Source organism: Leptodactylus fuscus, chromosome 6, assembly GCF_031893055.1.
Source record: "Leptodactylus fuscus isolate aLepFus1 chromosome 6, aLepFus1.hap2, whole genome shotgun sequence".
NCBI lineage: Eukaryota > Metazoa > Chordata > Amphibia > Anura > Leptodactylidae > Leptodactylus > Leptodactylus fuscus.
The window spans coordinates 130,098,552-130,126,260 of NC_134270.1; the positions used below are offsets into that span (position 1 = coordinate 130,098,552).

General features: G+C 43.3%; 1 protein-coding gene across 2 annotated transcripts; it reads left to right on the forward strand.

Moving 5' to 3' along the window:
* The first annotated feature begins 20 nt into the window (after window positions 1–20).
* On the forward strand, window positions 21–27,662 carry RAB5C (RAB5C, member RAS oncogene family). 2 transcript variants are annotated; one of them, XM_075277215.1, is made up of 6 exons: window positions 21–143; window positions 16,094–16,373; window positions 21,904–22,055; window positions 25,128–25,250; window positions 25,345–25,438; window positions 26,768–27,662. In XM_075277215.1, exons 2-6 carry the CDS (start codon window positions 16,208–16,210, stop codon window positions 26,881–26,883), a joined length of 651 nt encoding a protein of 216 aa, XP_075133316.1. In that variant the 5' UTR covers window positions 21–143; window positions 16,094–16,207; the 3' UTR covers window positions 26,884–27,662. The 2 variants fall into 2 exon arrangements, with proteins under 2 accessions (XP_075133316.1, XP_075133315.1); XM_075277214.1 differs by having other exon boundaries at window positions 21–111.
* The last annotated feature ends 47 nt before the right edge of the window (window positions 27,663–27,709 follow it).

Below are 27,709 nucleotides of genomic sequence, written 5' to 3' on the forward strand. Positions count from 1 at the left end.
ACAGTGGGGTGTACCCGGAAGTGGCAAAGTAAAGGCGGAAGTTGAGGCCGGAGGAGAAGGAAGAAGAGAAGGATCTCCCGGCGGGAGTGAGGAGTGGATACAAGCAGACAGGTGAGACCGGGGCGTTAGCTGAGGCCTACTAGGTGCATAGTTTGTCCTTGCTTGCGGGGGAGTTTTATGGACTGTGGTCTTGGCAAGCTGACGCCATAGGAATGTGTCCTGGGTAGAAGAATAGGGCCGGCTCGGGTTACCGGCGGCGTACAGCGGGTTACAAGGGGTAGGGACTAGTTGACTGAATTTATTATCAGACTGCCTTTAGCCATTGGTGCACTACAAGGCTCAGTTTACTCAGCATTCTTCCACATCGTTTGTGGCCATGGACGCCATAATTTGTCCCATCTGCCCAAAGTGCTGCAGTTATAACTATTGTGGTGCCAGTCATTATGGAGGCCATATGCTGCTTTATAGATTTCTATGGGGCAAGTCAATTCATTTCCATGTAGTAAGTTGGCTGCTGTGCAATAGCCTGCAGTCCTGTGTGTGATCGATCTATCTATCTATCTATAATCTCCTGCAGTCCTATATGTATACCTGGACAGTAGCTTGCAATCCTATATGTATACCTGGACAAGGAATGTGCTCTAGTAATACTGCACCAGTAATGATAATCAATGTAGCAGACATGACCTGTCCATATTCTTCCTACATGTAGTCTGCATCCAGGGTGATGGAGTGGTTCACACATTTCAGTGGAGGTTTGGAGCATCACTTATATACTGGGCCTCCCGTTATCATCACTTATATATTGGGCCTCTAGTTTTTATTCTAAGGGGTTTTCTGACTAAGAAAACGAATCCCCTCTCCACAAGTCATCAAAGTGTTTTGAGCCCGGTTGTTCACAGTAACTGAGTCATCTGTGTGAATTGAGCAGAACTGTGTCGTTTTATGCAGTGCTTATTAAAGGGGTTGTCCAGGAATTGGACAAATCACAGAGGTAGTCGGGGAAGGTGTAGCATAATAAAAAATAAACACTACTCTCGTGTCCCCAGCACTCTGGTCTCTGCTGCTACTGTTTGGGCCATGTCGTGCTCTCGCTGCCAGAAGTCCTGCACCACACATGATCACTGAGGCCGATCAGTGGCTGCAGGAAAGGACCTTGTGACATATGAATGACTTTACGGGGTATTTTCCAGCCACATGTTGGCCACAGCGGTCACGTGTAGTGCAGCTAAGGCATTGCGTTTGAGACTGACACCAGAGTACAACTTCTTTGTTACATCTTTCCCAGCCTCCTCTCTTGGACAACATCTTTAAGACTGGCATTTTGTACACCAGTCTTAATCAGTTTCTTGGCTGGCATGAGATGCACCTGAATTACCAAGAGGCTCCAGGCCTTCTAGTGATTCAGGCGCACTCCTGTATTCCAGAATTGAAATTGACCGTCACTGGTGTAAATTTCAGGTATAAATCACACCAGCTTTCTGGCGTTCATATGTCAGGCCAAATCCTCTGCGTCCCACTTAGATTTGTAAAAAGGGTCTTGAGCACAGGACCAAGAAGGTGTCCATGTGCTAAAGATGCACCACATTTATACCCATGTATGCCAGGAAACTGTCGTAGATGAGTTAGTAAATGTCCCCATAAGTCTTTATGCAGACTCGCATAGACTCCTGCACTCCTCAACTGTGCTGCTCACTTTGCTCTATAACATGCTGCCTGCAGACTGGACTGCATTTCCATAGTTACTTATTTCCTATGTAGGGCAATCTAATAGCTGCACTTTATTACAATGGGAGGGACTTTCCCATAGAAAATAATTAAGTACCTATGATGTTTATGCCAGGCCAGTAGCTAGTCATACACCAGGGGGTACTTGTTCTTAACTAAGAATGACCCTATTATACTGTTAGTGTCTCTGATACAGTAGTTAATGTCTATATGGGTATATTCCATTGGTCTACTGCTATCACATCACTAATCAAAGGGACCATAGAACTCAGAGGGCCATCCTTGGAACTGATAACTTGTTTTTTAACTTATTTATTTGTGTGTACTGTTTTGCATCACCTGTCACACCAAACACTTTATTCCTGTGTCCTTTTGTGTATGAATATGCATATGCCTTCAGAAATTGTCATACCATGCCTGATGAAGAGACCTAGTAGTCTGGAAAGCTTGCAATCTGTTATCATTGTTGTTAGCCATTAAAAAGGTATGAACTACTGAGGACTCTCCGTTTTTATATTGCTATAAAGGAACAGAACAATAAAATTGAGGACAGTGCCAGATCAGTTACATGGAAGATACCAACAGTGCCTGATCGTCCCAAGTGTGCCAGTCATTTTACCATAAAGTGCAACCTGTTGCACCATCTTGTTTGACTTTTTTGGTCGGCCTAAGCTAGGAAACGCATCTCCCTCTCTCCAGTCATGGATATCATCATGCGGCACATACTGTACAAATTTCTCTGCCAAGGAGAACTTGTCACAGAACACGGTCTACATCTAAGGACCTCAGTAAAATTGCTCTATGTGCTTTGAAATGAAGTGCTTTTTATTTATTTATTTTTATTTTGGAGCCCCTTATTTGACACTGGCTAAGATTGAACCCACACATATAGCGAGCTGGTTCGTCTTGTACATGTGTAATAAGTGACATCTTTTAGGGGTCAGTACAAGCGGTTTCTTATCATATTTGTCACCTGGCTTCAGTGCAGGTTTGGGCTTTCCAGCGGTGTATGACTTGTTTTATTATAATTCAGGGTTACCTTCCCAGTATTCCCCTGCACTGTCCTGTATATGTCTGTACTTGCTGTGTCATGGCAAAATGTACCAGAATATCAAAAAATGGAGTAGATAGCTTACAGCAAATATTAATGTGTCTGTGACTTTTCTGCAGAATGAAGTGGTAGGAAAGAAAATATGAAAAGTGCTAGGTCACTTCTATAGATTTTTTCTTTTATTATAATTTAGGTTGTAGAAGGTGCAGAGTGGTTTGGGGTTTTCTAATCCACAATTTTCTAGTAATTGGTAGGGCCTGTGACGGTCAGATCTGCACCAGTTGGACATTGATGTATCCTGGTTATATGCTGTTAATGTTTTACTAGAACAACCTATTCTACAGTCTTGTGTGCGTCCAGACTAGTGACATCAGCCTGACTTTTTGATCCCATTGCTTTGTCGTGTAGTCTGTACAATACCTGATGTAAGAGTATGCACTTATGGTGCTCTTATTTTTGGTTGTGCTTTTATTTGATTTGTTTTGTGTTCCAGACAATGGAGAATTACAATATTAATACAATGTGAATAACTGCATGTTAAGGAATCATTCCCTAAAACTTTTTGCTGTGGTTGGTAAAAACTGCATGTTTGAGGAGCAACACGGTGGCTGAATCCTGCAAGGAGTTTGTATGTTCTCTCCGTGTTTGTGTGGATTTCCTTCCATACTTCAAAGACATACTGATAGGAAAAAATGTACATTGTGAGCCCTATATGATGCTTTTATCTGATCTGATTGCGAGCCCTATATGATGCTCACAATCTACCAAAAAAAAACCCCTGCATGTGTATGTCTGGTGTCCTGACTGTCCTTTGATAACGAATGAACTTCAGTTGTGGCTTTCATCCCTCTCCCTGTTCTCTATATATGCAGCGCATGGCAGAAAAGAGTATGCATGTCTATGGAGAAATTTGGCTGGCAGCTAACTGTGACTAGGGATATACTGTGGCTGCCATTGCACAACCAAACATCATTGTGTCATCCTGCAACTCCCTCACTAATGTTATTGAATGCAGTTGCATTGTGATCTTGTGTGTGAGTGTGACTCTACTATTATGGTGTCTATCATATGGTAGTGGTGTATGATAGTACCATAATAGTACTTTAAGGGACTCTCTGACTCAGAATGAATAGCAGTTACTCAAAGTTTCAGCACATACACTATCTACTGTCTTATCTTTTCTAAGCACTACCAGTAGAGTGACCTCAAGGCATTTACAAGGTCAATAATTTACTGCCTTTTATTCTGCCAAAAAAAAAAAAAAAAAAGCAGGTAAAAGCTAGTGCAAAAGCAGGCAGTGGCTATTGTATGTGACCCCTGCTTCCTCTGGACTATATATCCCCATGATGCAGCTCTTGCCAGTTGTTGCACTAGCTCCTACCCTATTTTTATGCTTGCCTGTGCGGAATAAATTGCACTAAGGGAGCCTGCACACGGAGTTACGCTCCGCTCATTCTGAACGTAAAACTCGTTCAGAATGAGCGCGTAAAAACTAGATCCCATTGGTTTCTATGGGTGCCGGAATACGTGCGCTAACCATTAAAATCAAGTCACCACCAGATGTCCAATCTGTCAGAAACTGGAAAATGTAAGGGTAAGTTCACATTTCTTTTTCCGGGAGCAAGCTGGCTCCCGGAAAAAAACACTTGAGCGACTCCCATTGATTTCAATGGGAGACGTCTTTTTGGTCAGGATTTTGAGGCGAATACGGCCTTACAATCTTGACCAAAAACTCTTATGTGAACTTACCCTTAGGGCTAGTTCACACGGGGACATGGACGCTGATTTTGACAGCAGATTTTGCGGCCAGATCAGCGTCCATACAATGTCCACACTATGTGAACTGCGGTCGCGGCTTTCACCTCCGCTGTCGGCTCAAATGAATGAGCCGACATGGAGGGCGCTGCGGCTGGGCGGAAGCCGCGGCTCAGCGCGAGCGGCTTCCGCCCGAAAGATAGGTCATGTCGCTTCTTTTTCTGCTAGCGAGCTAGCAGAAAAAAAAAAACAAGCAGTTCACATAGGGATACATTGTATGGACGCTGATTTGGCCGCGAAATCTGCTGTCAAAATCAGCGTCCATGTCCCCGTGTGAACTAGCCCTTACATTGTCCAGTTTCTGACAGATTGGACATCTGGTGGTGACTTGTTTGTTAGATTAGGGTGTGGTGCGGCTGTAAACTTAGTCTTTAGTAAGGGCTCGTTCACATCTGCGCCCGGGGTCTCCTTTATGCAGGTTTCCATTTCCTGCATGAAACCTGCAGTCAGTTTTCAAACCCATCCATTTGAATGGGTTTGAAAAGTGTCCGGCTGTGAGCGGTGGTGAGCGTTTTATGCTCTCTGCGGCGAAACCGTTTTTTTTTTTTTTTTTTTTTTTTTTAACCAGACACAATCGGACATGCAGTACTCTGTGTCCAGTTGAAAAAAAAAAAAAAAAAGTTTTGCTGCGGAGAGCATAAGGTGCTCACTAGAGTTGAGCGAGTACTGTTCGGATCAGCCGATCCGAACAGCACGCACGCACGCATTGAAATGAATGGAAGCACCTGGTGCTTCCGGTTTGACGGCAGCCGGCCGCTTAACCCGCCGCGTGCCGGCTGCGTGCATTGATTTCAATGCGTGCGTGCTGTTCGGATCGGCTGATCGGAACAGTACTCGCTCAACTCTAGTTCTCACGCCCGGACTCAGTTGACAGGTTTCCGTCTTCTGCATGCAGAAGACGGAAACCTGATACGGAGACCTGATCTCAATGTACCCCACTGCTGGGACTCTGTAAGGCCTTGTCACTTGTGGCCCTCCATAGAAGGCAATTTTTACCAAATAGCATAAACTTCAGGGGCAAAATGGTGGCTCAGTGGTTAGCGCTGCACTGCAGCCTTGCAGTGCTGTAGTCCTGGGTTCAAATCCCACCAGGAACAACATCTCCAAGGAGTTTGTGTTTTTTTTTTGTGTGGATTTTCTCCCATTCTACAAAGACATACTGATAGGGAAAAAAAAAGTACATTGTGATCCCTATATGGGGCTTACAATCTGCATTAAAAAAAAAAAAAAAAAAAAAAAAAAAATTAGCATAAACTTCAACCCTACTGATGCTAGCAATAAAAATCAGTGGCACCTACTCCTCTGCCAGCACCTTCTTAGAGCTGGGCAATGCTGAGCTATGTACTACATATTCCTATATATTCACTTGTTGTTGTCCTCTTGTTTCCCAGATTGTTGGCTTCTGCAGACTGACTTCCTTGTTGCTGTAATGCTACACCTGTCTTCTGTCAGGACAACCTTTGGCCATGGCTGTGTGTGAGCTGCCAGCCAAGTTTTTCCCATCAGCTGACGCGAGAATTTACTGAGAAGGAGACTTTAGTGAATGACTCAGAACCTGGTGGAACTGATTTAGATGACAAAACCCAAGCAGACTCATGACTGAAGAGGCGATGTCCATTACAGATTTCCTTTTTCTTCAGATATCACAGTTGTGAAATATGGAAATAGAAATGAATGTTAGCATTTTCTGTTCTCCAGAATTAGTGATTCCGAGTGCCAGTAAATGCAGTAGTGAGGTCTGTAGTACAGGGCCGCGGAGGGAATGCTGTGCAGCTGTAGAACATCACCCGGCCACGCTCTCATGTTGGGTTTGTGCTTTCCTCTCAACCAGGAGAGCAGTTTCATCGGAGGATGTAGGAGTTTGTGTATGAAGTCGTCCGGGGATCTGCAGATGTACTCTGGGGCGTCTTCCCAGATACTGTCTTGAGCTTTGGATTTTATAGATGGAGAAATTGGTGTACAAGTCCACTGATGTTTCATGTTTTCAGTCATGAGTTTTTTTTTTTATTTTAAAGTGAAAAAGTTTCTTATTCTGTAATGTCAAACTTGCACAGCTAGGGTTTCCACCCTGACTAGTGGCAGTGTATGCATGAGCACAGGACCCACACTCTTTATTTTCCATATGCCTCAATGAGGCATGTGGTTGGGGCCTGTTTTGGTGGGACATTTTTTTTTATTTTTTTTATACTGTTTGTCTTTGGTAGTAATTTTCCTATTTTTTTTTATTTATCTATTGTGCATATTCCTAAGTGTAAAGGAATCGGTGAATAGCTGGTGGGATTGGTTTAGTTATGTAAACACGTAAATGTCTGGAACAGTCACGTGTGCCGAATGGGACAGCGCGGCTACCACCATGCATTCTGTACGTGTGAATGCACCCCAATCCACCTTCACATGAGCCTTAAATAGGTGTGAATTAGCAGCTGTAAAGCCTAGCTTAAATGCCTGATTGGTAACTCCAAATAACTGCATTATAGGTTCTTATGGTTTTAGTTTAGCAGTCAGACCCATGGTGGGACTGGCATCTGCAGTTGTGATATGGAAGCAAAAACACACCCCTGAAGTCTACTCTGGGCGTTCTGATAATTTATTAACCATGTGACTGCCAAATTTTGATAAATTGTGCAGTTTAACCCCTGCTTGAGGCAAGGGCTACACATACTACCTTTAGAAAAGGCCATATGTTTTGTGCTGGGGAAGGGGAGGGAGCTGAATAAAGGGTCAACCTGCTCCACTTCATACTTTGTTCCCTTCTTATTTGCCAGGTACAGCTCTGTATATTTTGTAGTTGCTGAGCCTTATATTGCAGCTCAGTCCAAATCAAGTGAAAGGGACAGAAGTGCAGAACAGAAGCACAACTGCTATAGTCTATGGCAGTGATGGCGAACCTTTTAGAGACCGAGTGCCCAAACTGCAACCCAAAACCCACAAAATTTTCGCGGAGTGCCAACACGACAATATAGACTTAATACTATGCGGATCCACAATTGCGGACAGTTACTGACCAAAAATTACAGTCATGTGGGGCTTTACAGAGCTTTCAATAATACAAACAACGTTGTACTGAAATGTAAAGGTCTCGGCATTTGGTACTTTGAACAATTAATTTTCACTATTTACATCGCACAGGATCTGTTTTATAGTTACCGTGTAATATTCTTACATCCTGTACTAATATCACGTCTGCTATAAAACAGATACTGTGTGATATAAATAGTGAGGGGACCCCAGACAGTATTATATGCTCTGCAGTGGGCCCACCACACAATATTATATTCTCCACAGTACCACAGTAGCCCCCCAGTGTTATATGCTCCGCAGTAGGTGTCCTCCCCCCCCCCCCCCCACAGGATTATATGCTCCACAGTGGCATCCACACACAGTATTGTGTGCTTATAAATAGGCCCCCCCCAGTATTATATGCTCTTTAGTACACCCCCCAGTATTATAAGCCCCCCCAGTATTATAAGCCCCCCCAGTATTATAAGCCCCCCCAGTATTATAAGCCCCCCCAGTATTATAAGCCCCCCCAGTATTATAAGCCCCCCCAGTATTATAAGCCCCCCCAGTATTATAAGCCCCCCCAGTATTATAAGCCCCCCCAGTATTATAAGCCCCCCCAGTATTATAAGCCCCCCCAGTATTATAAGCCCCCCCAGTATTATAAGCCCCCCCAGTATTATAAGCCCCCCCAGTATTATAAGCCCCCCCAGTATTATAAGCCCCCCCAGTATTATAAGCCCCCCCAGTATTATAAGCCCCCCCAGTATTATAAGCCCCCCCAGTATTATAAGCCCCCCCAGTATTATAAGCCCCCCCAGTATTATAAGCCCCCCCAGTATTATAAGCCCCCCCAGTATTATAAGCCCCCCCAGTATTATAAGCCCCCCCAGTATTATAAGCCCCCCCAGTATTATAAGCCCCCCCAGTATTATAAGCCCCCCCAGTATTATAAGCCCCCCCAGTATTATAAGCCCCCCCAGTATTATAAGCCCCCCCAGTATTATAAGCCCCCCCAGTATTATAAGCCCCCCCAGTATTATAAGCCCCCCCAGTATTATAAGCCCCCCCAGTATTATAAGCCCCCCCAGTATTATAAGCCCCCCCAGTATTATAAGCCCCCCCAGTATTATAAGCCCCCCCAGTATTATAAGCCCCCCCCCCCAGTATTATAAGCCCCCCCCCCCAGTATTATAAGCCCCCCCCCCCAGTATTATAAGCCCCCCCCCCCAGTATTATAAGCCCCCCCCCCCAGTATTATAAGCCCCCCCCCCCAGTATTATAAGCCCCCCCCCCCAGTATTATAAGCCCCCCCCCCAGTATTATAAGCCCCCCCCCCCAGTATTATAAGCCCCCCCACCCAGTATTATAAGCCCCCCCACCCAGTATTATACACTCCCACCCAGTATTATACACGCTCCCCCCAACATCATATACACAGTGAGCCACTCTCATACTCACCCCTGAAGAGCCGCCGGCATCCACCTTCTTGTCACTGGCGGCGCTGATGACGTCATCGCGCCCGCGTCGGGGCAGAGGTCAAACTCTGCAGCCAGTGTAGGCCGCGGTCGCGCGATCCGCGGCCTACCCTGACAGCTTTCAGCTGTATGTGCATTTGCTGAAGGCAAACTTACTGAAGGCAGTGATCGCTCATCAACGGGGAATCCTGTACCGGATTCCCTGTTGGTGAGCGATCCGGGCGACCGCACGCGTGCCAGCATGGAGGGCTCTGCGTGCCCTCTCTGGCACGCGTGCCATAGGTTCGCTATCACTGGTCTATGGTGTCTGCAGGTAACCACTGTTTTAGAGGACAGGCACTCTGCCGTTTGGGGTCCTGGTGTGTGAATCTAGCCTCAGTCTTGAAAACTACTTTAGTCTAAGGCCCCACGTGGCGTTCCGCAGCAAAAAAGCCCTGTAGGAAAAACCACAATGCATCGCGGTTCTTCCCGCAGCACTTTGCACAGAAAATTTTCAGGTGTTCACTGGTGTTTCCCTAGGTATAATTGACATGCTGCTTTCAAAACTGCAACATGCTTGCTGCACATATTTTACTTGAAACTGGGGGTGAGTTTCACTAGAATCCCATCCACTTTGCTGTGCATGAAAAACGGCACTTTGTAACCCGGCCTTAAAGGGGACCTTTCACGTCCTCGGGCACATGCGGTGTAATGCACCACTAGAAAGCTGACAGTGTGCTGAATTCAGTGCACAATTGAGTTTCCTGTTCTGTGCCCCGGGTGAAGAGCTATCGGTGCTGGACCATAGCTCTTCAGTGTCAGTAGGGTGTTCCTGACAGTCTGTCAGGAACTCCCCTCCTAACGGTAGTGTTTGTTGCTCTGTACTGTGAGAGGGGGCGTTCCTTATCACCCAGCCAGTCTATGGACGAGTGCTATCAGGAGTATGGGAGATGTTCCTCAGTGTCATGACCGGGCGGTAAGCAACACCCCTCTCAACGTACAGCTCAATAGACACTGTTGTGAGGAAGGGCGTTCCTGACTGACTGTCAGAAATGTCCGTCTGACGGTGAAGAGCTACGGTACCGACACTAATGGCTCTGTAGCAGGGACACAGAATGGGAAAGCCGAATTCAGCACACTGTCAGCTTTCTAGTGGTGTATTACACAGCATGTTTCCAAGGATGTGAAAGGTTCTCTTTAACAGTGAATTCCCACCTGACTCACTTATGGCATACTCAAGATATGCATTGAAGGTGTAATAGAGGTAGGACCCACATCTTTCTTGACAACAGGGCCTTCTGGTCCCCGTTTGCTCAGGATATGAGAGAAGAGTACAGCAGAAATGCACAGCTTTCCTCCAAATACTCACACTGGCTGTCTTGGCTAGTTTTGGAACGCCTGTAGACTTGAATGGAGAGGACTGTACATACGTGACGTACTATTATTTTCAGCAGCTATGTGTAGGGGTCATGTTCTCCCCATACTTGAGAGCGGTGTAGGTTCCCCAGGTGGTTTCCATATGTATCACACATTTATGGCATATATTATTTAGGCTTTTGCATGTTTGCTAGTACTGTATCTGCTACTTGTTAGAAGTGACTTGACTAATTTTGCTCAACTTCACTTCCTTATAGGCAGAGGAAGTAGTGACTTTGTTGTCTTTCCACAATCCCAGGAAGCAAGCTGCTCACGATCGGTGCGCTGAAATTGAAACTGTACATATATAAGATGGGGCTGGACGAGAGGTCCTTTTTGCACTTTTGTGCATGTCTTCCCACCCCCAAGCATCTCTTTTGTGTTCTGTATTTTGTCACTCTGTTCTTGGGGATTAAGGGGTCTATGACCTCCCCCAATATTCAGCTGCCACCCCTGCATTACAGGGCACAGTACAGTGATAAATATACCTCTGTCATGTATGACCATTTGTAGAGTCAGAAGAAGAATAACTTTGACGTCTTATACAAATAAGGCAGTTGGTGCACTGGGGGCGGGCCTTGGCACTTCAATAGGATGGCTGATATTAAATAGCAGTGCGCTCTTTGACACAAGGCTTTGGTAGTGGTAGATTCCTTTTAATGTTGTAATGAGAGGTAGTTCTGAGATTGTCAGACATGGAGTATCTTTGAGATGTTCCTTCTTTTTCTCAGAATTGCTATTTCTCCATGTCCAAGGATCTCTAGCAGCATCTGACATATATACATGATGGTTTAAGGTGGCAACTGAAATGCAAACTCTTTATCAGTCCTGCCCTGAACGGTTTGGGGTGGGACAGTTATAGGGTGTATTTATGATCAGTATAATGTCTGGATGGGAAAGATTTGCCGTAGATTCATAGAGATACTGGGAATATGGTGGTAAATTCTGAATTATGGATTAAAGGGTCTGTCGGAAGAGAAATGTATCAAATTAATGTCAGTACCTTGTAGGGTGGCTTTTATACTCTCCAAAATGTCTTTTATTCTACATTGTAGCTCCATCTTTATGAAAATCTGAGTTTTATTCTTATACAAATGAGCCGAAAAGATCTTTAGAGACGTTTCTTCTCTTGCTGGGTCTTCACTCTCTGCTGTAGATAACAGGCCCTAGCTAGCGCCCTGCTACTCCAATTGTCGCACTTTATATTAGGACTGGGTTATAATGACCTAAAATCGATCAGGCATTTTACCTCAATTCTGATTAATGGTGATTATTATTTAGGATAAGTTCCTTTTATACCATGCCCTTTACAATACGACTAAGGGTTGAGCGAACCTTGTGAGATGCGGCTTGAGGTTTGTAAGGCGGTTTAGTTTGGATCGAACATGGCCGAACCTTAACTACTATTATACTGTGGGGTCTCTTCAGACCACAGAGTGCAATAAGTGGAAGTCCAGGGGAGGTGAGGAAACATTAAATGAAATGCTCCCCTAAAGCCCTTTTCAGTGAGTCTTTGTAAGAATAAAACACTGATTTTCATGGAAATGGGGTTGCAATGAATAAAAAAAAACACCTTTGCAGAAGTCTATAAGCAGCCCTATAAGGTACTGTCAGTAGTTTAATATCGATCTTTCATGTTGACAGACTCCCTTTAATGTAAGGGCTGTGTAAGAAGACCACAATAGTGAATAACTGAGATACATGTAACTGATAGCGGTTGGGTCCTTGGACTAGTAGAATTCCTTCATTAACTGCATATACACATACATTATCTTGTCTATGCTAGCATCTGTCTACACGTTGTACCGACATTGCAATCAAATCAATACGATCAAGCCTCTGTAAGGGCCCATGGGTGACGAGACAGAAGTGGTTGTCATGGTGGGACTATCGCTTAACCAAGCATTAAAGGGATTTTCCACAAGTTTTATTTTCCACAGTAGGTTTTTCCCAATTTAAAGTAGGAAGTGGTTAATACAGTACCAGTAAGTTAAATATAATAGTAATAGCCAAGACATGAGAATAGTGACATAAAGTGAAAGTTGTAGAACAATAACAAAAAAAAGCAATAATCCTTATTTAAGTAAATCTTGAATGTTCCTGTGCTTTAGAGATAAGTGGTCCTGAGTGCGAGGACATACAGACTTCTAGTTCTTTGCTCAGTGGATTGCGCTGTATTCATGTTTGGATGTTATGTCTAAGGAAGTCGGAATTATGATGGGGGTGAATTCACCCAAGGTTGTGGCAAGTCGGACATCTTTACAAGCGGACAGTGAAGGACAGGCACGGAGTGCAAAAGAACGCACCCGATCGCCATTTACGCTAGGTTCACACCTGCGTTCTACTCTCCGTTCTGTGCTTTCCGTCTTCTGCATGCAAGAAGACGGAAAGCACAGAGCGGGTGCGGCGGTGAGCGTTTTATGCTCTCCGCCACGAAACCTGATTTTTTAAATCTGGACACAGAGTACTGCATGTCCAACTCTGTGTCCGGATTTAAAAACCCGGTTTCGCGGCGGAGAGCGCAAAACGCTCTCGGCCGGACAGCTTTCTCACCCATTCAAATGAATGGGTGAGAGAGACTCCTGCAGGTTTCCATCTCCTGCCTCTGTTTTATGCAGGAAACAGAAACCTGCAGAACGGACACCTGGGCGCAGATGTGAACGAGCCCTGAAATGAATGAAAAGTGTCACAGACACAGCTAGTGTCCGCTCCTAATGTCCGTGCCAGATTTTGAACGGACACTAGGAGCGGACACTACCTGTCGGACACTGACGGTAGTGTGAACGCTCACTTAGGTGTTGCAAATCTGCAACATTTCCACACAAGTATGTGCATGATGTGAGTGTTGTGGCTTAACCAGACCCCAGTGCAGTAAAGCATGGCAGAGCACAAGTAAGCACTAAGTCAAGTAGAAATTAAAGGGGGTTTCCAAGCTGGAAATATTGACCGACTATTGCAGAGAGAGGTGACGAATATTGGTTATGTGGGGCTCTGCCACCCAGCACTCCATCAGTTAGCTGTTGTCCGCAGTGAATACACAAAATAGAGCAAGGCCTGGAAAGTTCTGCCTTGTACAGACAACAGAGCTGATCTGCAGTACCTGATCTGTCCACTACACAGAGAGCTGCGCTGTGTGCTTCTTACTCTATTCAGAGAGCAGCCGATCGTTGGTGGTTACCAGGTGTCAGACCCCAACTTATCTGATATTTATGATGTATCCGATACGTCAATATCTTTAGCCTGGAAAATCCTTTCCATTTGAGGTGGTTCAAGTTTCCTTGCAATACAGTAACCACAACTACCCACTTCCTGCAGAGTCCCAGAATTGCTTTGTGTGAACACCACAATATTAATGCTGCCCAGACTAGGTCTGTTGCTGGTCCTTAAAATTCCCCTATAGTTACACGACTGTGGTAAGATGAAGACCATGTTTTCTGGTAATAACACACTATTGGGGAAATGAGAATAGGCCGAGACCAGAGTAACAGTATGCTTAACTTCTCACTTGTTTCACACGATTTTTGTAGATTGCAGATTTCAGGTTATTCAAGGGTGCTATCTGTTTCTTTGTGTTTATGTATGTGCTAAAAGAAAACGTCAGCTGTATTGAACCACTGCCAGGTTCAATATAAAATTGGAGGACCCCATTATAGTCACTGGGGTCTGCGGGTAATCGTAAAATGGCGTACACGTTACATCCATAGCATGTTAACTTCTGATGTGGATTTTCAGTGCATAAAGTGAAATCTGTGACAGATTTTTATTGCACCATTGCTACCCCCCTTTGTATATACCTGTAATAGGGTTCTATCACCTCAAAGGAAAACTGCTTGGTTATGATGCGGGGAGTATTCTTGCTTAGTAAAATGTGGGATCTGCCATTTCTAGGCCAGGCTTCCTTCACATCTGCTATTGGCAGTTTTTCCTGTCACTTGCTATGGTCTCATCAGCTTTTAATGTTTGCTGTTTCCAGCAGTGCAGAAACAGGTTTTTGGCAAAGCATAAAATCCGTCGTATTCACTGCCGGGAAACACTAAATGCAGTTTATGGACGCTGTAAATCCCATGAATGAGATGAGGACTAAAACATGGTCATGTGACGGAAAACATAAATAAATATGTATATTTTTATATATGTATTTTAACGCATCCTTTTTCAGCATCTCTAGAAGAGGTTGTCACATGAAGCTGTCCCATTGTTTATCCTCTATAGGATTATTATTCTCTGCTTAAAACCCCCTACCCAATAAGCAGTCTGGCAGACTTGTCCAGTCCGTAAATTCCATGGCCGGTGGTTCATATGAATGGCCTGCGTGTAATGAAATAAATGCCTGGTGCATCTTTCCTTGACCAGATGATCACCAGGGGCTATAGAAACCACACCTGTTGCAGTAAGCCAGGCATCTATGGAAAAAGGAGATGTCTTCATGTAACAGTTTGCTATAGAAACAATTTTTCGTCTTGTCTGACCACCCTAAGGGAACCTTCACACGGAGTTACGCTGCGCTTATTCTGAATGTAAAAACACGTTCAGAATGAGCGCGTAAAAAGTAGCTCCCATTGACTTGAATGGGAGCCGGCATACGTGCGCTCCCCATTGAAATCAATGGGAGGCTTTTTCCCCTATTGCTTTCAATGTATTATGCGCGTATCACATTGAAAGCAATAGGGAAAAAAGCCTCCCATTGATTTCAATGGGGAGCGCGCGTATGCCGGCTCCCATTCAAGTCAATGGGAGCTACTTTTTATGCACTCATTCTGAATGGGTTTTTACGTTCAGAATGAGCGCAGCGTAACTCCGTGTGAAGGCTCCCTTAATGTACAAAAGTGGTTACAAGGCTTGCTGTACTTTATATGACCCTTCACCCCTGCGGCCCAGGTTTGTTTTAAGGGCTCATCAAATTGCGTTGTATTGATACAGGAGTCATCAGCTTGAGGACACAAGCCTATAAGACCAGGAGAAATACGCAGGACACAGTGAAGATTTGCTTTTTGGCTAGTGTGTGGAAAGTTTTAAGGAAAACTTTAATAGAGATCATGGGCTGCTTTCAGTTGTGTAAAGCCTAAATATATTTACCAAAAGCTGGACTGGATCCCAGGAGAGTGAAGTCAGGAGATTTTCTTACTGTGATCAGAGCTATTACATTTATAGGTGGCTTAAAGGGGTTTTCTGGGCTCATAGGATTGATAAGATATCTGGCAGATAGGTGATCAGTTGAGGAATAGCAGGACCTTACCACCAGGACCAATGTGGATCAGCTGGTATGAAGCAGAAGCAGTACTACGTGAGTGCTGCTTACATGTCATAACCCGAAACTGAAAGTGAACTGAATTCGCTTTTCAGTGTAGAGTCTGAACACTGAAGTCTCCAACACCCAGGACTCCTATGATCTTGCAAAGGATAGGTCATCAGTCATATAACCCAGAAGACCACTATAAGTTGGGATGTTACTCTTTTATGCAGTGAACCACTATTTTCTGGCTCTGCACTATACATAACAGGACATACCGGCTTTACCTGGAGTATTTCTTTAAAGTTCACACAAGAAGTATCTGCTACTTTTATCTTATGACTGAATCTAAAATCTTTGCTTTACAATATTTCTGTTTTTCTTTCTCCCTTCTAGGGCCCCACGTGCCTTTCCCACGACTGTCATCCATCTGAACGGAGTCCTCACCTCCTGTGCCTTCATCGTCACCTCCGCTTCACTTCTGTTACAGCTTCTTAACATCCCAGGGAAATGGCCGGTCGAGGCGGAAACGCTCGACCAAACGGGCCGGCTGCCGGCAACAAAATCTGCCAGTTCAAACTGGTTTTACTAGGGGAGTCTGCGGTGGGGAAGTCTAGTCTTGTCCTGCGTTTTGTCAAGGGCCAGTTTCATGAATACCAAGAAAGCACTATTGGAGGTTGGTTAATATGTAAACCTGTCGTGTCTTACAAGTGATATTAATAATCAAGTGTTCTTGTATCACGTGCTGGAAGGTACTTAGCCTGACTCTATACTGTAGGTTAACTTGTTTAGGGTTTTTTCCACCCTTAAAGCTTTTATGCTTAATTTGTTTTAGGACTCTTTTGTACTGAACTTTAATAAGGCTCATTTAACCAGGCGTACCTCTATATGTGTTCAATTTTGTGCACAGGCATGGTATTGTTTTTGTTTTTTATTCTGATTTCATAATTGTCAAAGTAATATAATAAACTATAACCTATTTGCACTACTATATAGGCTCTATACAGATCGGTTGCCGTCACTCTAATAGTCTTTAGTAGAAGGTGCGTACAAGGGTTGGTCTCCTATGGCAATTTTCTCTGTTAGATAAAATCACTTGCGACCCCCAATGATTAGGTGTTATTTCTGAGGGAAACCTGGTATTACATAGTTTTTATTGCAATCCTTAGACCATCAGTGGAGGTAACAGATAAGTTTGGTCCTTCAGTGATAGAGATGGTGATTGTGGCCGCGCTCTCTACTGCAGCTAAGTGATGGAGGTCCTGACTGATGGACGTTCACATTAACACTTGGTATTGAAAATGGACATTTAGGTTAGAAGGCCCCTAATAAAAGAGTTTTCCTGGCTCCAGTTACCTTCACTTGATGACCTATCCACAGGGTAAGCCCTCAAAAATTTTAAAAGCCTGAAGGACCCCCTTCTGGTGCCACTGATGAAATAAGCAGTCTCTGTGCCTCCAGCTGATAGAACAATCACTTTTACCTTGATGTGGATGAAACCTTTTCTTATGTGTCTAGTACTATGAGCTGTTGTATAGATAGAAAGTTATCAATGGAGACCTGTGACAATAGAAGTGTGGGGGGGGGGGGGTTCACAGGTTAAAGTGTAAACTAAATGTGACCTGTTAAAACTTTGGATGTAGCAAAACCACATCTCAAACACACTATGTGAATATGCCCCAAGATGCCTGTTAAGTCAAATACTTGGCATTGCCTAGTTTAAGGCTGACTTCACACAGAGTATTTTGGTCAGTAATCCATCTCAAAATCAGCCTCCAAAAAAAGCCTCCCGATAGAGTTCTATTGGGAGGCTGATTATGAGGCGGATTCCTGACCAAAAAAACGCAGTGTGAACTCCGCCTAAAAGTTCTGTTGTCTTTCTGCATAAACTGTAGATATACCATGGAACGGCATAAGAAGTCAGTCGATCACTTCTCAGCATACGATTGCCTGCTAAAGCCCTCATCATGTTCCTGTTTCTGATATAAACAAGTTGAGAAAACTTAAGGTTGTCGTCTCCTACACCAATCTTAATATAAAGTCCCTGGCTGTCTGGAGGCCACTCTGACCACATGGATGCAAATCTGGCAGACAGGACCGGCTTAGATTTCTTCGGTAACTCATATTTGTTTTGTGGCTAAGTTAGAATAACTTTGTCATCCTGAGACAAACCATGTCTGCTCTGCACCACTTTTGGTAAAAATTAGCAAGTCAGGTGCAGACCAAAGGAAGTGGTCTTTCCTGCATGAGGGAGCTGTGTCCTAAAGAACCCTAGAGAGAATACTGAATGCAGTTTTACCGCTTGCTACCCTGGGTTTTGGTAACTGTAATGCTTTCTTAGGTACTGATGGAAGAGCTCATTGTGCTAGCAAATGAAGGATGGGGCACAGTAGTTCACTGTGGCACGTACCCCTTGGGATCGCAGGGAATATTTGCTGCTTATGACATTACACAAAAAGGTATATCATGTCTGGAAGTTTTTCAGAGAATGGCTAGCCCTTCTAGTTGGACTTAGTTTCCAGAGTATGACTTGTAGTTATTTCTGTCTCTGATCTAGTTTAGCATATACAGATCCCTGGGATCTTTCCTCTTTGGAGAATACAATGAAGGCCGCAATTATCCGCTCATTACATTTACACATGAACAATTAGCTTTCAGGGTAGTCGGAGGAGAAGGCTGGTTCAGCAGCGCTGCTTCTATTTAAGCAAAGAGCCTGGTAAAGGCTGCCTTGTGATCCTATTAAATATGCATGATGAGGGGGGTTCGCTCTAAAGCCCCCTCCCCGCTGCGTTTTACATAATTCCTCTCTTCCTATGGTCTTGGCAGCAGGAAACGCTCCTTGCTGAGTAGGACAGGAAGGGAGAGTCAGCAGGTTTTATGTCTATCTTGTTGTGTCAGCTGATCGCTTAGGACCTACATATCAGTGCCAGGTCACTTCACTTTAACCCCTGCTGGGCCGGATCTTCAAGGGTCTGACTTTTAATATATAACCGTATTGTTGGAGTTCAGTTACATATTTTCAGGATATCTGAAGGACAGCCATCTCTGAGCACAGTATGAATACCTCCATGTACATGAACTTTGTTCTCTTCCTTGTCCTGGGAAGATTATTCGTCCTCCAGAGATACAGGTTTTAAAGGGCCATTACACTGAACTGGCTGAGGAGACTCAAAGGAAAAACAGCTCTTCTGCCATGTCTCCCTTGCAAACAGTGCAGGTGCTATCCCTGCCAGACGTTGGACTCATTTTTAACTTTTTTTTTTTTAATTTTTTTTTTTTTATTCTTTCTCCTCTTCACTGGGGTTGCAGTGCCCGGCTAGATGAAGAGGCCGCAGCTTTTGAGTTCTGTGGCCTCTTCTCTTAATACCAAGCACAGAACCCTTCATATCATAGGCGATGTGCTTGGTTTTGCAGCTCAGACTCATTGACATCAATAGAGTTAAAGCTCTTCTGTTCATGTTATCAACAAATATCATATCATCTATGCAGGGAAAAAACTGTGGCGCTCGTGAGCTAATTGGCAGGGGTCTGGGTGCCGAACCCTCATCGGTTACATATTAATGACCAATCCTAAGGACAGGTCAAAAATATGTAAGTCCCCAAAAAGCCCTGCAAAGGGAAACTGACACCAGAATTCAGCATACCAAGCCAGTCTAGAGTCAGTCCCCCTCCCCCCTCCCCCCCCATCGTGATTATGTCTATGTATTCAGGCTGCTTCAGACTACCTTTAAGGGTTAGTTCACATGGACACAGAGGGGGCGGATTATGGCGCGGAATCCACGTCATAATTTGCCCCCTTACAATGGCGGTCTATGTAGACCACTAACGCTGTTTTTTCCGCTAGCGGCATATTGCTGCTAGTAGATAAAGGAAGCAAGCTGCCCTTTCTTCAGGCAGATTCTGCGGCTGAATCAGCCGCAGTGTCCGCCTCGTGGCAGGCCCCTCCGGACTAGGTCCATTCATTTGGGCTTAATCCGGAGCTGTAAGCCGCGACAGGATACTGTGCACTGCATCAGCTGCCGCGACGGAATATCCACACACAGATTTGCGTGTGAACTAGGCCTAAGAGATAACGTTCTATAAATATGTTGTTGAAATATGCAAAGAAAATGAGTATTATGCATTTCTGTAACTGTTCAGTAATCCAGAATATCTGATAATCCAGCGCCATCAGTTTCCATTGACTTGGGTTACAAAGTTTTATGTTTTTTTTTTACTTGATATATTATAGTTATGTGTGTATAACACAATTTCTTTCATTTGTTAGGTTTCTGATCTAAATTTTATTTAAATTTTTTAAATAAATTTTATTGAACATTTTTGCTGACATTTTATACAGAGAATCTAGTCAGAGAAACACCACTAAGTATAAAGTATGTTTGAGCAATAAGTCAACAAGCTGCTCGCAATACTCCTAAGCAACACAGTATAGTGATGGATGCTGTAAGAACAGGAGATTGTCAAATGAAAATGTGCCAGCGATGACACTAGGATGTAAGGCCCGACTTTCTGACATTGAGGACATATTGGTGCTGAATTTAATGCCACCGTCATCTCCCACACCCTTTCTGAATGCAGCGCACTGTTGACTTTCTAGCGGTATATAATACCGCCCCTCTTTAAAGGGGATCTGTCACTCAAGTTGAAAGTGCTAAATGTGATGCCACTTAATTCTTACTGTTGAAAAGATGCGGCTCCTGGATGATTATATGTAAACTAGTTCTTCTTCTCTAAGTAGGTGGTAACCTGAGAAAACAAGGTTCCCGTCCACATGGAGAATCAGCTAGTTCACATACATCGGCCGGGGCCATATCTTTTGAATGAGTGGTCGAATTTTAAAAGGGAAAAAAAACACGAAATTGTTCAGTGGGACGGCAAGAATGAAATGTGTTTCTGCTTGGTGACAGGGCCTCTAAGGGCGGGTTCACTTCTGCGCCCCAGTCTCTGCTTTTAGGTTTTCTGTCTTCTCCTGATAGGAGACAGAAACCTGGCAGACTGTATCTGCCTGTGAGTGTTTTGTGGTCCCTGTAGGTTTTTAACACTGGACACAAAGTCCTGCATGTCTAACTTTGTGTCCAGTTAAAAAAAAAACAAACAAAAAACAACAAAAGAAACAAACTTTTGCCGCGGAAAAATAAATGGGTTTGAAAAGTGACTGCCATTGTCAGTCTCCTGTCCAGTTTCTCGGGCAGAAGACGGAAACCTAACAGCGGAGATTGGGGTGCAGGTGTGAACCCACCCTAAGAGGTGCATGGGAAAAACTGAAGGGGTTGCAGTGCCAATTTGGCACTTAGGCCTCTTCATTCTTAGAATAGGTGGTCAGTCCTCTGTCCATGGTGAAATCATGGTGTAGCCTGGCAATATACCATCCCTTTAAGATGGGAATACCCCTGGGTCTAACCTCTTGTCCCAATCTTTTATTGATTTATGCTGTCAAATATAATGAAACATTCTGGAACTTTCCGAGCTGTTTCAGTTCCTCATTATTTCTCTGCTTGCTGTCGTTGGAAAAAAACTTTTCTAAATTACGGTACATCCTGAATCTGTTCTGAGCAATGCACATAGGTAAACATCTCACCGAGAAGAGCTCGGATATACATGTGTCAGTTTGATATGACATTGACTTACACATACATTCAATGACAATGGGCAGACTGCCATCACATAAAGCACATACTACCCATGTAGCCTATGTTTAAATTTCCTATAGGCAGATCAGACAAGGGTTTTTTTTTCTTTTTAAAGAACCTGTGGCTGAAGTTATATATGTATAATATAGTGTGCATATATACATCATGCTGTAAAATCCGCCAGACATTCACTTATTCCGTGCTGACTGTCCTGCCATGGCAGATTCACTTGCTGAGATTGCAGTATATTGAATATATCAAGTAAGTTTTGGCACTGGCCATGGCTCAGAACAACTTGTATTTTACTGTATTGATTTTAGTTCCGAGCTGATGGAGTTTCCTCATTCATGCGTGAGATCTGTAACCTGCTCAGTATACTCCAATATGCTGAGAGAAATTCTGTATAGTGAATGAGCTGAAGTCCAGAAACCATTATGGTGATGGTTATACTTCTTGTGATTTTTGCATGGCTTTAGTAGCTGTGTAGAGTGTCCTATGAGTGTTATCTTACATGATAGCTTTCAGTATTTACGGTATATCTTGTACACTTTGAGTAACTTTATGCTTTGTCTTCAGCTGCTTTCCTTACACAGACGGTATGCCTGGATGACACAACAGTGAAGTTTGAAATTTGGGACACAGCAGGGCAAGAGAGGTACCACAGCTTGGCCCCAATGTACTACAGAGGAGCCCAGGCAGCCATTGTGGTCTATGACATCACTAACACAGTATGTATTTTACACTGACTTGTATGTATTCTTCATCCCCTTGCTAATTGTAAACTGGCACTGAAAATATCCTATATGACAAAGCATTTTGTGAAATTTGCAATGGTGCCTAACCTTTTTTTGTTTGTTTTGTATGTCGTCTATGGAAATTCATATTTGGGGAGATTCACTATGACAGATGACAATGTGGGACAATTGTGTTGCAGCTTGAGCCAAAAACTGCCGTACATGCTCTGCACCAGACTGATTGTTTTAGCCACTTTTTGTGCTTCTTCCCACAGTGGTTTGTCGTAAAGGGGTATTCTCACTTCTACAATCAGATTTAAACTTGTAGCTTAAAGGGGTTGTCTGGGCAAAAAGGTGTGTGTGTTTTTTTTTTTTTTTTTTGTTTGTTTGTTTGTTTTTTTTTTTTTTATATAAATTAGGCTAAGGGAGATGAAGAAAAATGATCAGTCACCTGTCCCTGATGCTCCAGTGTCCTCCCATCTCGGTCCGGTCCTACTACTCGGCTATCTTCTTGAAGTGAAATTCGTTGCCATTGATTGGCCTCACTGGTGACTGGAATGGCAAGGGACCTGTAGGACGGGACCGTGGTGGGAGACACCGGGGACAGGTGAGTGTGCATTTCGTGTGGTTTTTTTTTTTTTTTTTTTTTTTTTGTCCCCCCCCCCCCCCCCCCCCATCTACCTCCTTTGGCCTTTTTGAAAAATACAATTTTTGTCCAGACAACCTCCTTAAGCTAACTGATATACTTTAACCACTACATTGCTTTACCTATCTTGCTCAGTTAGCTATCTAGCTGCAGTGGCCGGCTGACTCTGTCCCTCTTCCTGGCCACCTCTGTTATCTTCCCTTTACTGTGATTGACATCCGATATCTCTGGAAAGTTCACTTAAATGATGCTTACTCCATGCAAATCTGTAGCACCGTCCCAAAGTGCGAGGCGAGAGGAGGCAAAACACTAACCTGCCAAAAACCCCTTTAAACTAAGCCAACAAATGTGTGATGTAAACTTAAAGGGAGTCTGTCAACATTAAATTTAGCTATGAACTATTGACAGTATCTTGTAGGGCTTTCAGCACAGTTTACAATGAAGCATTTCTTATTCTGGATCGCTGCTCCATTCTTGTAACAAACATCTCTTTATCCTTATGCAGTTGAGCAGAAAATTGCTTTATGGGAGCCTTCACATGGAGTAAACACGCGTGACTTCAATGATATTTTTTAAACGTGTAAAAATACGCCTGTAAAATGTCATTGAAGTCAATGGGAGTCTTATTTTTACACGTGTATTTTGCAAAAATACACGCGTTTACTCCGTGACGGCTCCCTATAGGTGTGGCTTTCCATCATTGGGCTTCATTATCTGCTGCTAGTTGCCTGACTTCTCCCTCCTCTGCCTCAGCAGACAGTACTAACTGTACTGTTCATGTCTGATGTGACACTGCACCCTGAAGTAAAGGAAGCTGGCCCCCCAGAATTTGAGCTTAAAAAAATGCACACTACAGAGCACGGAGTACAGAGAACTGTGTATGCTCCACCTTGGGGTCTATTTACGTAATGTTATTGAAGTCCGTCCAACTGATATGTTTTTATAGCTGTTTTGTTTTTTAAAATATATCCATTGGCAGACTCCTGGACTCTGAGAGGAAAAAAAAACCCCAAAACATTTAAGTTTTCATCTTACAGAGACACTGACTTTTGCAGAATAACCCCCTGGATGCCATGATCAATAGCAATCATTGGATCAGGGGCAAGATCGGCCACAACCCCTTGGATCCACATGTTGGGTATCAATATGTGTATATAAGTTTTCACTATACAAAATTAGCGTTATTTATCCCATTTGTTAAAAGTCGTAAGCAAAAAAAAAAAAAAAACAATTTGCAAAATAATGTCTTTTGGTCACCTCGCTTTTCCCAAAAAATAGCAATAAAAAGTGATTCAAAATAACAAGTGATATCAATAAACAAGTACAACTTTTTTGAAAAGTGACTTTATTTGTAAAAGTGGTAAAACCTGATAAAAGCAATATAAATATGAGGGGCAACATGGTAGCTCAGTGGCTAGCACTGGGTTCGAATCCTGCCAAGGACAAAACATCTGAAAGGAGTTTGTATGTTCTCCCCATACTGATAGGGAAAAATGTACATTGTGAACCCTATATAGGACTCACAATCTATATTAAAAAAAATAGAGTTTTTTCACATGGACCCCCCCCCCCAAAAAAAAGTTAATAAAAGTTAATCAAAACATTATATGTACCTCAAAGTGGTGCCAAATGAAACTATAGGTACAGCGCGATAGGCGCTGCTGTGGAGAAGGACGTTCCTGACTGACTGTCAGGATTGCCCTTCTGACTGTAAAGAGCTACTTTACCGGGACCGATGGTGCTTTACCCGGGGCACAGATTGGGAAAGCTGACAGTGTGCTGAAATGTGCACTGTCAGCTTTCCAGCAGTATATAGAACTGCCTGTGCCCAAATCGGTGAAAGGTCCTCTTTAAGTGGTTAAAGGGTTTATCCCACAAAGCTCCTACTTACTTCAGTGGAAGCACTTGGTTATCTCCAGCACTCCCATTGAAGTGAATGGGAACTCTGTCCATCACTAGTCATGCCTGTATTCAGTCTGGCTTCATTCAAGCTGAATGTGCAGCGTTCTCGCTTTGTGGAATAACCCCTATAACAGTACGGTCAATGTGCATCTGCTTTTTTAATAAAGTTAAGTGATGCGTTAAATGGATCAGCTAAATGTGATGTGAATGGATGCTTATCATGGTGGTGTTGGCAGTCTCTGTGCTGCTGTATACTGTATGGCAGTATACAGCACTTTACTAAGCTGTTTGGGGAATATCTGTAAAATCCAGCATGTGATGGGTTATAGGATATTGATTTTTCTCTTCCTGATTTGTATGGCATTACAGAAGTACAGTAAGGCCACCTTTGGGTGTTGTTATATCTCTGTATAATTTACAGACTGCTATATGTAAGATTAATAGAGTTCATTCTTTGAGGCTTCACAAAAATTAATGTCACTGGTTTTACGTACTGAATTGTATTTGTCTTCACTTAGGAAACATTTGCCAGAGCAAAGAATTGGGTGAAGGAACTTCAGAGACAGGCAAGCCCAAACATTGTAATCGCCTTGTCTGGTAATAAGGCTGATCTTTCCAGTAAAAGAGCTGTAGACTTCCAGGTGAGCATGTTACACTAGTATTGGTGACGGTACCATATTATATGCGGACGAAAGAAATCATGCCCTTATCCATTCTCCTTGTGTCTAACTGCAGGAAGCCCAAGCATATGCTGAAGATAACAGTCTGCTCTTCATGGAGACATCCGCTAAAACCGCCATGAATGTGAATGAAATCTTTATGGCAATAGGTATGGTTTACTCATAAGTGCTAGTGTGTCCGATGTTAGAATGGAATCTCTCCTATGTTATCTGTCAGCATCACAAGCAGCCAAATAGCTGTTTTGGTGGTTTTCCTGCCCTGTAAAATTGTTCAAAGCAGTAAGTTCCTCAATAGTCCGCACGGTGAGCCGTCTAACCTCAGATGACATTAGAAAATCTGTCTCACAGAGGTGCATATTACACTAATCCACAACATACCTGCTATGCACAGTAGAGACCTTAATATGTTCTGTTTTATGGTGACGCTCTTCTGACTTGGTGCTGGGAAGTTGCCGCTGGCCATATGTTTTACCTGGAGCAGCCTCTACAGGAGTAATGTAGTATTACATGCTTGCCATTTAAATGAACATATGGGACATATGTGGGGAATTTTTTGTAGTGCTTCAGATGGTCACAGAAAATGGATAAGGAGGAGACAGATGCCGATGGACTAGGTAGTAAATAAGATCTGTAAGCCAAGATGTGAGCTCAGTACAAGGCGAAATTGGAATACATGTTGCACAGTTGTGAAACTAGGAATGGGAGATTAATTGAAAAATGACCAAAACCGAGCACCAATATTTGTGAGGCTCAACCTGCAGTTTCATTTAGATCAAACACATTCAGATTGTAATTGTTATTATACGTGGGGATCAGACCACAGAATTTAATAAGTGGAGGTCTATGGGGAGGTGATTAAGCATAAAAAAAAAAAAAAAAAAAAAAAAAAAAAAAAAAAAAAAGTTTCTCACCTTTCTGGCATAACTCCCTGCTCTCTTCAGGTCTTCAGCCTGACATTGGGGACAACTGAGGCCTGTGATTGGACCTCAGCAGGTCACGTGGTGTTGACGCATAGACCCATGTGAGCATTAAGACCCAGTCACAGGCTTCAGCGATCCCTGACATCAGACAGATGAACCAAAGACAGCAGTTTGTTGTCATCGTCCCCCCCCCCCCCCCCCCCTCCAGAGTCCAGGAGAGATGAGTAATGCTTTATTTTTATTTGCTCACCTTCCCTGGGCCTCCTATCATTACACTTAGAAGTCTGAAGAGAACCCAGAGTATAATATCCGTTTTGGTTCTGCCATGTTCATTCCAAAAAAAAAACTACCGGTTGAACCATGCACAACAAAACTCTTGCAAATGTAAAGAATATATATAAAAACGTTGCAAAGTCCTTAACTTTTAATTTATACAAATTTGCATCTGGCTATGATCTCTTTTACGCCTAGTGAAGCAAAACACTTCCCATTGCTGTGCAGTTACTATTTTTTATTTAATATGTGTATTTTTCCCCCCCCTTAATCTTTAACCTCCAGCCAAGAAACTGCCGAAGAATGAGCCACAAAGTGCACAAGGCGCCCCAGGAAGAAATCGGGGAGTGGACCTCCAAGAAAATAGTCCCCCTGCAAGGAGCCAGTGCTGCAGCAACTGAGTTACGTGTCTCCATTTCCACCACCGTGTACTTCCTCATCGCTCATCACCTGGTGGTGAGCAGAGAGGAACCAGAAACATAGAGATTTACAATTAAAAAAAAACAAAAAAAAAAAACACAAAAAAAAGTCAAATTGAAAAAAAGAAAATGTACCAACAATAAAACCAACAAAGAGATGAGACTGGAAATCCACTTTAAGCCTAATCAATATTTAGCTCCCTCCAGAATCAGAATGACCACCCTGTTTCTGGAGGGGCTAAGATGGGCGCTGTGACCTGTATCTTATCATCTATACCACCACTCCAGCTTCTGATTGATCAGCGTCCTGATGGAGATCTCATTCCACCTGCACTTTTTTTTTTCCTTGTATAAATACTAATTCAATTTTTAAGTCTTAAGTCACTTTTAATATATATATTATAAATATATAAATATGAACTCTGATCCGATTAACCTACTTCTATTTCCCTCCTCTTCTCCCTCCTCCGGTTTTGTGGGCTCGGTGGTGGCTGAGAGAAGGGAAGGGGGACGCTTTAGTTGTAAAGCTCTGGGAAATGTGTGACACTTCTAATGAAATTCTGATGAGCTTCTTGTTCATGAAATCATTCTTAAACCGTATATTGTAAGGACAGAACGCTGTGTACATTGACATGCATATATGTATGGAGTGTATATGAATATATATATATATATATATTTTTTTTTTTTCTTCAAATGTTTAATCCCCTTAATACAGGATGCCTTTCTTAAGTTATAATCCACTTGGCCTTTTGAGAGGGGAGGGGAGAAGTGAGAAGAATCTAAAGGATGCCCCCTACTGGAATGT

Coding starts and splice junctions, on each gene's coding strand:
- RAB5C (XM_075277215.1), top strand. CDS start 16,208: ATGGCCGGTCGAGGCGGAAACGCTCGACCAAACGGGCCGGCTGCCGGC. Junction 22,056..25,127: donor TCTATGACATCACTAACACA/GTATGTATTTTA, acceptor GTCTTCACTTAG/GAAACATTTGCCAGAGCAAA. Junction 25,251..25,344: donor AAAGAGCTGTAGACTTCCAG/GTGAGCATGTTA, acceptor GTCTAACTGCAG/GAAGCCCAAGCATATGCTGA.